Source organism: Ascaphus truei, chromosome 1 (assembly GCF_040206685.1).
Source record: "Ascaphus truei isolate aAscTru1 chromosome 1, aAscTru1.hap1, whole genome shotgun sequence".
NCBI lineage: Eukaryota > Metazoa > Chordata > Amphibia > Anura > Ascaphidae > Ascaphus > Ascaphus truei.
The window spans coordinates 6463503-6476994 of NC_134483.1; the positions used below are offsets into that span (position 1 = coordinate 6463503).

The 13492-nt window shown below is 57.1% G+C and overlaps 1 protein-coding gene across 5 annotated transcripts in view; it reads left to right on the top strand.

Annotated features, from left to right (window-relative positions):
- The window catches only part of TESK1 (testis associated actin remodelling kinase 1), a 113186-nt gene that overhangs the window by 23059 nt on the left and 76635 nt on the right, over positions 1 to 13492 (top strand). For all 5 annotated transcript variants that reach the window (XM_075578207.1, XM_075578279.1, XM_075578272.1 and 2 more), the window contains one exon: positions 2550 to 2633. In XM_075578207.1, coding sequence (XP_075434322.1) covers positions 2550 to 2633 — 84 coding nt within the window. The remainder of the gene's footprint in view (positions 1 to 2549; positions 2634 to 13492) is intronic.

The window sequence follows — 13492 nt, forward strand, 5'->3', positions numbered from 1 at the left end:
CGCCTACCCAGCGCCAAGCGCCTCCCGCCTACCAATCGCCTCCCGCCTATCCAGCGCCTCCCACCGACCCAGCGCCTCCCGCCGACCCAGCGCCGAGCGCCTCCCGCCGACCCAGCGCCGAGCGCCTCCCGCCGACCCAGCGCCGAGCGCCTCCCGCCGACCCAGCGCTTCCCGCCGACCCAGCGCCGAGCGCCTCCCGCCGCCTACCCAGCGCTGAGCGCCTCCTCCCGCCGACCCAGCGCTTCCCGCCGACCCAGCGCCGAGCGCCTCCCGCCGCCTACCCAGCGCTGAGCGCCTCCCGCCTACCCAGCGCTGAGTGCCTACCCAGCGCCAAGCGCCTCCCGCCTACCCAGCGCTGAGCGCCTCCTCCCGCCTTCCCAGCGCTGAGCGCCTACCCAGCGCCAAGCGCCTCCCGCCTACCCAGCGCTGAGCGCCTACCCAGCGCCAAGCGCCTCCCGCCTACCCAGCGCTGAGCGCCTCCTCCCGCCTACCCAGCGCCAAGCGCCTCCCGCCTACCCAGCGCTGAGCGCCTCCTCCCGCCTACCCAGCGCCAAGCGCCTCCCGCCTACCCAGCGCTGAGCGCCTCCTCCCGCCTTCCCAGCGCCGAGCGCCTCCTCCCGCCTACCCAGCGCCGAGCGCCTCCTCCCGCCTACCCAGCGCTGAGCGCCTCCTCCCGCCTTCCCAGCGCCGAGCGCCTCCTCCCGCCTACCCAGTGCCGAGCGCCTCCTCCCGCCTACCCAGCGCCGAGCGCCTCCTCCCGCCTACCCAGCGCCGAGCGCCTCCTCCCGCCTACCCAGCGCTGAGCGCCTCCTCCCGCCTTCCCAGCGCTGAGCGCCTCCTCCCGCCTTCCCAGCGCTGAGCGCCTCCTCCCGCCTACCCAGCGCTGAGCGCCTCCTCCCGCCTGCCCAGCGCTGAGCGCCTCCTCCCGCCTGCCCAGCGCTGAGCGCCTCCTCCCGCCTACCCAGCGCTGAGCGCCTACCCAGCGCCAAGCGCCTCCCGCCTACCCAGCGCTGAGCGCCTCCTCCCGCCTACCCAGCGCCAAGCGCCTCCCGCCTACCCAGCGCTGAGCGCCTCCTCCCGCCTACCCAGCGCCAAGCGCCTCCCGCCTACCCAGCGCTGAGCGCCTCCTCCCGCCTTCCCAGCGCCGAGCGCCTCCTCCCGCCTACCCAGCGCCGAGCGCCTCCTCCCGCCTACCCAGCGCTGAGCGCCTCCTCCCGCCTTCCCAGCGCCGAGCGCCTCCTCCCGCCTACCCAGCGCCGAGCGCCTCCTCCCGCCTACCCAGCGCCGAGCGCCTCCTCCCGCCTACCCAGCGCCGAGTGCCTCCTCCCGCCTACCCAGCGCCGAGCGCCTCCTCCCGCCTTCCCAGCGCTGAGCGCCTCCTCCCGCCTTCCCAGCGCTGAGCGCCTCCTCCCGCCTACCCAGCGCTGAGCGCCTCCTCCCGCCTGCCCAGCGCTGAGCGCCTCCTCCCGCCTGCCCAGCGCTGAGCGCCTCCTCCCGCCTGCCCAGCGCTGAGCGCCTCCTCCCGCCTACCCAGCGCTGAGCGCCTCCTCCCGCCTACCCAGCGCTGAGCGCCTCCTCCCGCCTACCCAGCGCTGAGCGCCTCCTCCCGCCTACCCAGCGCTGAGCGCTTCCTCCCGCCTACCCAGCGCTGAGCGCCTCCTCCCGCCTACCCAGCGCTGAGCGCCTCCTCCCGCCTACCCAGCGCTGAGCGCCTCCTCCCGCCTACCCAGCGTTGAGCGCCTCCTCCCGCCTACCCAGCGCTGAGCGCCTACCCAGCGCCGAGCGCCTCCCGCCGACCCAGCGCCGAGCGCCTCCCGCCTACAGAGCGCCGACCCAGCGCCGAGCGCCTCCCGCCGACCCAGCGCCTCCCGCCTACCCAGCGTTGAGCGACTCCCGCCGACCCAGCGCTGAGCGACTCCCGCCGCCTACCCAGCGCCGAGCGCCTCCCGCCGCCTACACAGCGCTGAGCGCCTCCCGCCTACCCAGCGCCTCCCGCCTACCCATCGCCGAGCGCCTCCCGCCGACCCATCGCCGAGCGCCTCCCGCCTACCCAGCGCCGAGCGCCTCCCGCCGCCTACCCAGCGCTGAGCGCCTCCCGCCGCCTACCCAGCGCCGCCCGCCTACTCAGCGTCAAGCGCCTCCCGCCTAACCATCGCCGAGCGCCTCCCGCCTACCCATCGCCGAGCGCCTCCCGCCTACCCAGCGCTGAGCGCCTGCCAAGCGCCTCCCGCCTACCCATCGCCGAGCGCCTCCCGCCGACCCAGCGCTGAGCGCCTCCTCCCGCCTACCCAGCGCTGAGCGCCGCCTCCCGCCTACCCAGCTCTGAGCGCCTCCTCCCGCCTTCCCAGCGCTGAGCGCCTCCTCCCGCCTACCCAGCGCTGAGCGCCTCCTCCCGCCTACCCAGCGCCGAGTGCCTCCCGCCTACCCTAACACTGTGACGGTGACGCACGCAGCGGCGCTCACACCCCGGGTTTAACGCTGTGACGGGGACGCGCGCAGTGGATCTCACACCCCGGGTTTAACGCGTCCCTTGTGCGTTCCCGTAACAGGCTGATGTCTTCGCATTCGGGATCATCTTGTGTGAGATAATCGCCCGGATCCCAGCTGACCCGGACTATCTGCCCCGCACTGAGGTGAGTCTGACCCAGGGACCTCCTGAAACGGGGCGTGGCCACTGTGTCCCCTGGGGTACGTCTCTCTGTGCCTGTGTGATGTCACTGTGTCCCCTGGGGTATGTCTCTCTGCGCCTGTGTGATGTCACTGTGTCCCCTGGGGTATGTCTCTCTGCGCCTGTGTGATGTCACTGTGTCCCCTGGGGTACGTCTCTCTGCACCTGTGTGATGTCACTGTGTCCCCTGGGGTACGTCTCTCTCTGCCTGTGTGATGTCACTGTGTCCCCTGGGGTACGTCTCTCTGCGCCTGTGTGATGTCACTGTGTCCCCTGGAGTACGTCTCTCTGCCTGTGTGATGTCACTGTGTCCCCTGGGGTACGTCTCTCTGCGTCTGTGTGATGTCACTGTGTCCCCTGGGGTATGTCTCTCTGCGCCTGTGTGATGTCACTGTGTCCCCTGGGGTACGTCTCTCTGCCTGTGTGATGTCACTGTGTCCCCTGGGGTACGTCTCTCTGCCTGTGTGATGTCACTGTGTCCCCTGGGGTACGTCTCTCTGCCTGTGTGATGTCACTGTGTCCCCTGGGGTACGTCTCTCTGCCTGTGTGATGTCACTGTGTCCCCTGGGGTACGTCTCTCTGTGCCTGTGTGATGTCACTGTGTCCCCTGGGGTACGTCTCTCTGCCTGTGTGATGTCACTGTGTCCCCTGGGGTACGTCTCTCTGCCTGTGTGATGTCACTGTGTCCCCTGGGGTACGTCTCTGTGCCTGTGTGATGTCACTGTGTCCCCTGGGGTACGTCTCTCTGCGCCTGTGTGATGTCACTGTGTCCCCTGGGGTACGTCTCTCTGTGCCTGTGTGATGTCACTGTGTCCCCTGGGGTACGTCTCTGTGCCTGTGTGAGGTCACTGTGTCCCCTGGGGTACGTCTCTGTGCCTGTGTGATGTCACTGTGTCCCCTGGGGTATGTCTCTCTGCGCCTGTGTGAGGTCACTGTGTCCCCTGGGGTATGTCTCTGTGCCTGTGTGATGTCACTGTGTCCCCTGGGGTATGTCTCTCTGCGCCTGTGTGATGTCACTGTGTCCCCTGGGGTACGTCTCTCTGCGCCTGTGTGATGTCACTGTGTCCCCTGGGGTACGTCTCTCTGCGTCTGTGTGATGTCACTGTGTCCCCTGGGGTACGTCTCTCTCTGCCTGTGTGATGTCACTGTGTCCCCTGGGGTACGTCTCTGCGCCTGTGTGATGTCACTGTGTCCCCTGGGGTACGTCTCTCTGCCTGTGTGATGTCACTGTGTCCCCTGGGGTACGTCTCTCTGCCTGTGTGATGTCACTGTGTCCCCTAGGGTACGTCTCTCTGCCTGTGTGATGTCACTGTGTCCCCTGGGGTACGTCTCTCTGCGCCTGTGTGATGTCACTGTGTCCCCTGGGGTACGTCTCTGCGCCTGTGTGATGTCACTGTGTCCCCTGGGGTACGTCTCTCTGCCTGTGTGATGTCACTGTGTCCCCTGGGGTACGTCTCTCTGCCTGTGTGATGTCACTGTGTCCCCTAGGGTACGTCTCTCTGCCTGTGTGATGTCACTGTGTCCCCTGGGGTACGTCTCTCTGCGCCTATGTGATGTCACTGTGTCCCCTGGGGTATGTCTCTCTGCCTGTGTGATGTCACTGTGTCCCCTGGGGTACGTCTCTGTGCCTATGTGATGTCACTGTGTCCCCTGGGGTACGTCTCTCTGCGTCTGTGTGATGTCACTGTGTCCCCTGGAGTACGTCTCTCTGCGCCTGTGTGATGTCACTGTGTCCCCTGGGGTACGTCTCTCTGTGCCTGTGTGATGTCACTGTGTCCCCTGGGGTATGTCTCTCTGCCTGTGTGATGTCACTGTGTCCCCTGGGGTACGTCTCTGTGCCTATGTGATGTCACTGTGTCCCCTGGGGTACGTCTCTGCGCCTGTGTGATGTCACTGTGTCCCCTGGGGTACGTCTCTCTGTGCCTGTGTGATGTCACTGTGTCCCCTGGGGTATGTCTCTCTGCCTGTGTGATGTCACTGTGTCCCCTGGGGTATGTCTCTGTGCCTGTGTGATGTCACTGTGTCCCCTGGGATATGTCTCTCTGTGCCTGTGTGATGTCACTGTGTCCCCTGGGGTACGTCTCTGCGCCTGTGTGATGTCACTGTGTCCCCTGGGGTACGTCTCTCTGTGCCTGTGTGATGTCACTGTGTCCCCTGGGGTACGTCTCTCTGTGCCTGTGTGATGTCACTGTGTCCCCTGGGGTACGTCTCTCTGTGCCTGTGTGATGTCACTGTGTCCCCTGGGGTACGTCTCTCTGCCTGTGTGATGTCACTGTGTCCCCTGGGGTACGTCTCTGTGCCTGTGTGATGTCACTGTGTCCCCTGGGGTACGTCTCTGTGCCTGTGTGATGTCACTGTGTCCCCTGGGGTACGTCTCTCTCTGCCTGTGTGATGTCACTGTGTCCCCTGGGGTACGTCTCTCTCTGCCTGTGTGATGTCACTGTGTCCCCTGGGGTACGTCTCTCTGCCTGTGTGAGGTCACTGTGTCCCCTGGGGTACGTCTCTCTGCCTGTGTGATGTCACTGTGTCCCCTGGGGTACGTCTCTCTGCCTGTGTGATGTCACTGTGTCCCCTGGGGTACGTCTCTCTGCCTGTGTGAGGTCACTGTGTCCCCTGGGGTACGTCTCTCTGCCTGTGTGATGTCACTGTGTCCCCTGGGGTACGTCTCTCTGCCTGTGTGATGTCACTGTGTCCCCTGGGGTACGTCTCTGCGCCTGTGTGAGGTCACTGTGTCCCCTGGGGTACGTCTCTCTGCGCCTGTGTGATGTCACTGTGTCCCCTGAGGTATGTCTCTCTGCGCCTGTGTGATGTCACTGTGTCCCCTGGGGTATGTCTCTCTGCGCCTGTGTGATGTCACTGTGTCCCCTGGGGTATGTCTCTCTGCGCCTGTGTGATGTCACTGTGTCCCCTGGGGTACGTCTCTCTGTGCCTGTGTGATGTCACTGTGTCCCCTGGGGTACGTCTCTCTGCGCCTGTGTGATGTCACTGTGTCCCCTGGGGTATGTCTCTGTGCCTGTGTGATGTCACTGTGTCCCCTGGGGTACGTCTCTGTGCCTGTGTGAGGTCACTGTGTCCCCTGGGGTACGTCTCTCTGCGCCTGTGTGAGGTCACTGTGTCCCCTGGGGTACGTCTCTCTGCGCCTGTGTGATGTCACTGTGTCCCCTGAGGTATGTCTCTGTGCCTGTGTGATGTCACTGTGTCCCCTGGGGTACGTCTCTGTGCCTGTGTGATGTCACTGTGTCCCCTGGGGTACGTCTCTGCGCCTGTGTGATGTCACTGTGTCCCCTGGGGTACGTCTCTCTGCCTGTGTGATGTCACTGTGTCCCCTGGGGTACGTCTCTCTGCGCCTGTGTGATGTCACTGTGTCCCCTGGGGTACGTCTCTCTGTGCCTGTGTGATGTCACTGTGTCCCCTGGGGTACGTCTCTCTGCCTGTGTGATGTCACTGTGTCCCCTGGGGTACGTCTCTCTGCCTGTGTGATGTCACTGTGTCCCCTGGGGTACGTCTCTGTGCCTGTGTGATGTCACTGTGTCCCCTGGGGTACGTCTCTCTGTGCCTGTGTGATGTCACTGTGTCCCCTGGGGTACGTCTCTGTGCCTGTGTGATGTCACTGTGTCCCCTGGGGTACGTCTCTGCGCCTGTGTGATGTCACTGTGTCCCCTGGGGTACGTCTCTGTGCCTGTGTGATGTCACTGTGTCCCCTGGGGTACGTCTCTGTGCCTGTGTGATGTCACTGTGTCCCCTGGGGTACGTCTCTCTGCGCCTGTGTGATGTCACTGTGTCCCTTGGGGTACGTCTCTCTGTGCCTGTGTGATGTCACTGTGTCCCCTGGGGTACGTCTCTGTGCCTGTGTGAGGTCACTGTGTCCCCTGGGGTATGTCTCTCTGCGCCTGTGTGAGGTCACTGTGTCCCCTGGGGTATGTCTCTGTGCCTGTGTGATGTCACTGTGTCCCCTGGGGTATGTCTCTCTGCGCCTGTGTGATGTCACTGTGTCCCCTGGGGTACGTCTCTCTGCGCCTGTGTGATGTCACTGTGTCCCCTGGGGTACGTCTCTCTGCGTCTGTGTGATGTCACTGTGTCCCCTGGGGTACGTCTCTCTGCCTGTGTGATGTCACTGTGTCCCCTGGGGTACGTCTCTGTGCCTGTGTGATGTCACTGTGTCCCCTGGGGTACGTCTCTGAGCCTGTGTGATGTCACTGTGTCCCCTGGGGTACGTCTCTCTGCCTGTGTGATGTCACTGTGTCCCCTGGGGTACGTCTCTCTGCCTGTGTGATGTCACTGTGTCCCCTAGGGTACGTCTCTCTGCCTGTGTGATGTCACTGTGTCCCCTGGGGTACGTCTCTGTGCCTATGTGATGTCACTGTGTCCCCTGGGGTATGTCTCTCTGCCTGTGTGATGTCACTGTGTCCCCTGGGGTACGTCTCTGTGCCTATGTGATGTCACTGTGTCCCCTGGGGTACGTCTCTGCGCCTGTGTGATGTCACTGTGTCCCCTGGGGTACGTCTCTCTGTGCCTGTGTGATGTCACTGTGTCCCCTGGGGTATGTCTCTCTGCCTGTGTGATGTCACTGTGTCCCCTGGGGTATGTCTCTGTGCCTGTGTGATGTCACTGTGTCCCCTGGGGTATGTCTCTCTGTGCCTGTGTGATGTCACTGTGTCCCCTGGGGTACGTCTCTGCGCCTGTGTGATGTCACTGTGTCCCCTGGGGTACGTCTCTCTGTGCCTGTGTGATGTCACTGTGTCCCCTGGGGTACGTCTCTCTGTGCCTGTGTGATGTCACTGTGTCCCCTGGGGTACGTCTCTCTGTGCCTGTGTGATGTCACTGTGTCCCCTGGGGTACGTCTCTCTGCCTGTGTGATGTCACTGTGTCCCCTGGGGTACGTCTCTGTGCCTGTGTGATGTCACTGTGTCCCCTGGGGTACGTCTCTGTGCCTGTGTGATGTCACTGTGTCCCCTGGGGTACGTCTCTCTCTGCCTGTGTGATGTCACTGTGTCCCCTGGGGTACGTCTCTCTCTGCGTCTGTGTGATGTCACTGTGTCCCCTGGGGTACGTCTCTCTGCGCCTGTGTGATGTCACTGTGTCCCCTGGGGTATGTCTCTGTGCCTGTGTGATGTCACTGTGTCCCCTGGGGTACGTCTCTGTGCCTGTGTGATGTCACTGTGTCCCCTGGGGTACGTCTCTGCGCCTGTGTGAGGTCACTGTGTCCCCTGGGGTACGTCTCTGTGCCTGTGTGATGTCACTGTGTCCCCTGGGGTACGTCTCTGTGCCTGTGTGATGTCACTGTGTCCCCTGGGGTACGTCTCTGCGCCTGTGTGAGGTCACTGTGTCCCCTGGGGTACGTCTCTCTGCGCCTGTGTGATGTCACTGTGTCCCCTGGGGTACGTCTCTCTCTGCGTCTGTGTGATGTCACTGTGTCCCCTGGGGTACGTCTCTCTGCGCCTGTGTGATGTCACTGTGTCCCCTGAGGTATGTCTCTGTGCCTGTGTGATGTCACTGTGTCCCCTGGGGTACGTCTCTGTGCCTGTGTGATGTCACTGTGTCCCCTGGGGTACGTCTCTGCGCCTGTGTGAGGTCACTGTGTCCCCTGGGGTACGTCTCTCTGCGCCTGTGTGATGTCACTGTGTCCCCTGAGGTATGTCTCTCTGTGCCTGTGTGAGGTCACTGTGTCCCCTGGGGTACGTCTCTCTGCGCCTGTGTGAGGTCACTGTGTCCCCTGGGGTACGTCTCTCTGCGCCTGTGTGAGGTCACTGTGTCCCCTGGGGTATGTCTCTCTGCGCCTGTGTGAGGTCACTGTGTCCCCTGGGGTACGTCTCTCTGTGCCTGTGTGATGTCACTGTGTCCCCTGGGGTACGTCTCTCTGCGCCTGTGTGATGTCACTGTGTCCCCTGGGGTATGTCTCTGTGCCTGTGTGATGTCACTGTGTCCCCTGGGGTACGTCTCTGTGCCTGTGTGATGTCACTGTGTCCCCTGGGGTACGTCTCTCTGTGCCTGTGTGATGTCACTGTGTCCCCTGGGGTACGTCTCTCTGTGCCTGTGTGATGTCACTGTGTCCCCTGGGGTACGTCTCTCTGTGCCTGTGTGATGTCACTGTGTCCCCTGGGGTACTTCTCTCTGCCTGTGTGATGTCATTGTGTCCCCTGGCGTACGTCTCTGCGCCTGTAAGAGGTCACTGTGTCCCCTGGAGTACGTCTCTGCGCCTTTCTCCCTCATCTCCCCGTTTCTTATTCCCGGGCCGACTACAGCAGCAAAAATATTGTGGGGGGATTCCACCCCAGTTATAAATACTAGCGTAGCCCGTTTCCCCCCATAACTAAAGGGGCTACCGGTACTGCCGTTACCTGCTGGCTCACAGAAGGCCTGAGCCTCCCGGGGTGATAATGTGTTCGTCTCGGTGCAGCGCCTCCACCTGAGAGGGGTCCCAACGTAGCTGGATAAGCCCCTCACAGGAACAATGGAAACAGTAATACCCCCACACGCAGATAATAACAACCTCTACTGAACACACCGTTAGGTCCGGAAATAATAACTGACACAAGTTTTGTTATTTTGTCTGTGTATCAAAATAAATTCAAGTTACAGTTAAACAATGAAGATGAGCTTAAAGTGCTTTCTATCAGCTTTAATTTGATGGTATTCGCATCCAAATTGGAGGAAGGGTTTAGGAATTACATCTCTTTAATATGTAGCCCCTTCTTTTTCAAGGGACCAAAAGTAATTGGACAATTGACTCAAAAGCTGTTTCATGGACAGGTGTGGGCTATTCCTTCGTTATTTCATCATCAATAAGCAGGTAAAAGGTCTGGAGTTGATTCCAGGTGTGGCATTCGCATTTGGAAGCTGTTGCTGTGAACCCACAACATGCGGTCAAATGAGCTCTCAATGCAAGTGAAACAGGGAATCCTTAGGCTGCAAAAAAAAAGAAAACCCATCAGAGAGATAGCAGGAACATTAGGAGCGGCCAAATCAACAGTTTGGTACATTCTGAGAAAAAAAGAACTCACTGGTGAGCTCTGCAATACAAAAAGGCCTGGACATCCACAGAAGACAACAGTGGTGGATGATCGTAGGATCCTTTCCATGGTAAAGAAAAACCACTTCACAACATCCAGCCAAGTGAAGAACACTCTCCAGGAGGTAGGCATATCATTATCCAAGTCTACCATAAAGAGAAGACTTCACGAGAGCAAATACCGAGGGTTCACCACAAGGGGCAAACCATTCATAAGCCTCAAGAATAGAAAGGCCGAATTAGACTTTGCCAAACAATATCTAAAAAAAGCCAGCCCAGTTCTGGAACAGCATTCTTTGGACAGATGAAACTAAGATTAACCTGTACCAGAACGATGGGAAGAAAAAAGTATGGAGAAGGCTTGGAACGGCCCATGATCCGAAGCATACCACATCATCTGTAAAACACGATGGAGGCAGTGTGATGGCATGGGCATGCATGGCTTACAATGGCACTGGGTCACTAGTGTTTATTGATGATGTGACAGATGACAGAAGCAGCCGGATGAATTCTGAAGTATATAGGGATATATTGTCTGCTCAGATTCAGCCAAATTCAGCGAAGTTGATTGGACGGCGCTTCACTTTACAGATGGACAATGACCCAAAACATACTGCGAAAGCAACCCAGTAGTTTTTTAAGACAAAGAAGTGGAACATTCTGCAATGGCCGAGTCAATCACCTGATCTCAACCCGATCGAGCATGCATTTCACTTGCTGAAGACAAAACTTAAGGCAGAAAGACCCATGAACAAACAACTGAAGACAGCTGCAGTAAAGGCCTGGCAAAGCATCACAAAGGAGGAAACCCAGCGTTTGGTGATGTCCATGCGTTCCAGACTTCAAGCAGTCATTTTATTCACCTTGATAAAGGGCTGTATAGTCCGAAACGCGTTGGTTTATTGTTTGCTAATATGATCCACTAAAATAGCTTTATTTTTAGTGGGAACGCACTCTTGTTGTTTTTGGCTTACCAGCACTGGATGCAGTGCTCCGTTTTTCTCTTTCCTCCTGTCTGCTGATCTCTGCAGACGGATGCACACTCTTACCCCTGGACCTTTGGATACAGCTGACTCACCATTACCTAAGGATACACGTCTCATGTGAGTTTATTCCTTCGTTCTATACTCTGGGAGTTGGATTCCTGTACATTTATTGTTTACTGTTCTCCTATACTCAGATGTTTTAATAGTACTGGTCACCGGGTTGATACAATACCCTTACTACATTTCTTCGTGGGATTTCAGTGCACCAGACATACATCTTTTGGGGACAATCTTTTCCAGCTTCATCACGTTTTATTGGAGGGGCATCCCATATAAGACTGTGCCATACATGTTATTTACCATTGCTGCTATTCGTTTTGGAGCACCATACCGCCTTGTTTCAAGCAGTCATTGCCTGCAAAGGATTCTTGACAAAGTATTAAAAATGAACATTTTATTTATGATTGTGTTAATTTGTCCAATTACATTTGAGCCCCTGAAATAAGGGGACTGTGTATGAAAATGATTGCAATTCCTAAACGTTTCATACAATATTTCAACAATTGCTTCTCTAAGATGATTGCAGATGTCTTTCCTCCTTGCATTGTGTTAACACACACCTGAATGCTCCAGACCAGCAAACTGCTAAAACTTCGGCTTTTAGAGAGGTGGTCACACTTGCTGATGATCAATTAATCAAGGGCATTTGATTAGCAGCCCCTGTCTGCTACTTGGCATCTTAATTCCTATGGAAGCAGTAAGGGTGTACTTAGTTTTTCACACATAGCTTCTCCATTTTGGCTTTATTTTTGTTAAATAAATCATGACACGGTGTAATATGTCATGTGTTGTTGTTCATCTGAGGTTGTATTTACCTAATTTTAAGGAACAGTAGATTGTTATTATCTCCTGATATGTATCTCTGGTAGTAGGGTCCCACCTTTAAGAGTCTCTGTACTTAGTGGAGGTCTGGTCCCAAACCACAGGCCGCAATCACCGCGCGGCGTCTTACTCTGTGTCCCTGACACTAATCAGTAAATGGGGAAGCGTCCCTATCTAAGGGGCCTTCCCTGAAGCAGCCGCAACCTATTCGTGAGCTGGGGGCTTATCTGGGACCTAAAGGGGGCAATGTAGGCCTAGTCTGGATGCCACTGACACCCAGACCTTACCTTCCCCTTCTGTGTCCTGGCTGCAACTGGCATGGTCCTGCTGAGCGCTCTAAATGTATCCAATCTCGGCTCCCTGCCTCAGTCTCTGAGGCTCATGGAGCTTGTAGTCCCTTGCAGAGCCAGTTGGAGAAATGGCCGCCTCTCTACCATGTCCTGCGCATGTGCAGGGTGTACTAAGATGGCCTCCGGACCTGAATAGATAGTGCGCATGCGCGAGTTTTCCGTGCGTATGCGTGAACACTCAAAATGGCGACGCCCTACCGGCGTCCCATCGAAGAGCCTCCGGAGCACCAGAGCACTCCCTATCATGCCGGCTCTCCTCCGCAACCTTGCTGCATGCCGCATTTTCTGACGAATTGTCTTGATAGCTGTCCCACTCATGCAGCCCGGAGGTAAGAGGGTGACCTGGCTACATACTTCCCCTGGTAGAGACCTCATGTCCCCGCTTGGGAACAACATATAAACATAACACAGAGAAGTTATATAATTAAAACTACTGTACATATATATGTGACGGGAGACGTGCTTAATAACACATTTATATTTCGTGGGTCCTGATTGAGCAGAACAGGTTGAGCAAAATAAACTGAGATTTATTCCCTTGATAGGCAAACACACGACAACTGCAGAATAAACTTAATAATTACACTCACGGGTAGAGAAACAGAGGATAATGTCCAGAAATGTGCAAAGCACCAGAAGATTGTCCTTTAAAATGTAGTCCATTTGCAAATTGCCAAATAAATAGCCAGTTCAATCCTTCTGTGAATGTGCAAAGTCCTTTCTGGTTCTCTGGGATTGGTCTGGAATCCCCAGGGCTAACGAAATCCTGAAGCAGAGCAAGTTTCCTTGTTGCGATGTTTTTTAACCCCTTGCGTTCTGGAATCGTAGCCGCTGTACTTTGGTCTTATCCGCTTGAAGAAATCAGGTAACAACAGCAACAGCAAAAACAACACAGGAACAACAACGGAACAACACAGCAATGAGGGGTACAGGCCTTTTTAAGGACAAGGGCCTGTGAAATGTTACATTAGCCTCATCCCATTGGCAAGGAATTATCTTCCTCCTATCAGAACCTGCCATGTCACATGGGCAAATCCTACAGCCAGCTCAGGTAACTCTGAGCATGCTCAGTAAGCAGCTTGGTAGCACTGCTAAGTAAAAAGGGGCCACTCATTTCTGGGGACGCAATGTCTGGAGTTTGGTCCCAAGGTGTGAAATATCTAGGAGGAGTAGCAGGATTTGCTACTCAGAAACATCCTGATTAAGTGACACTTTATGAATCTGGGGTCTTTTGATATGCAACTTCCAGAGAGACTTACAGCTGTGGGCCTAGCAGGCTAGCTTTGAACCTTGCATAGGCAAGTAACCCAGCTCATAGGTGTCAAAACATTTGTTCCTTAATGCATTACAAAGGCAGGCAGAAACAATAGCAGTCTTAATGGAACGGCTCCTGTTATTCAGCACTGCAGGTATAGACTAGCCTGCCAAAAGGGGCACAGCCAACATATGGGGGACAGTGGTACAGGGGAACAGCATATAATATTAACCCCTTCATCCCCAATACGAAATAGAGGTAACCAGCCGAGCCCACTGCCTTTATTAATGCGCTGATTACCCCCATTTTCGCCACAATATATATAAAACTTAGCACATGAAT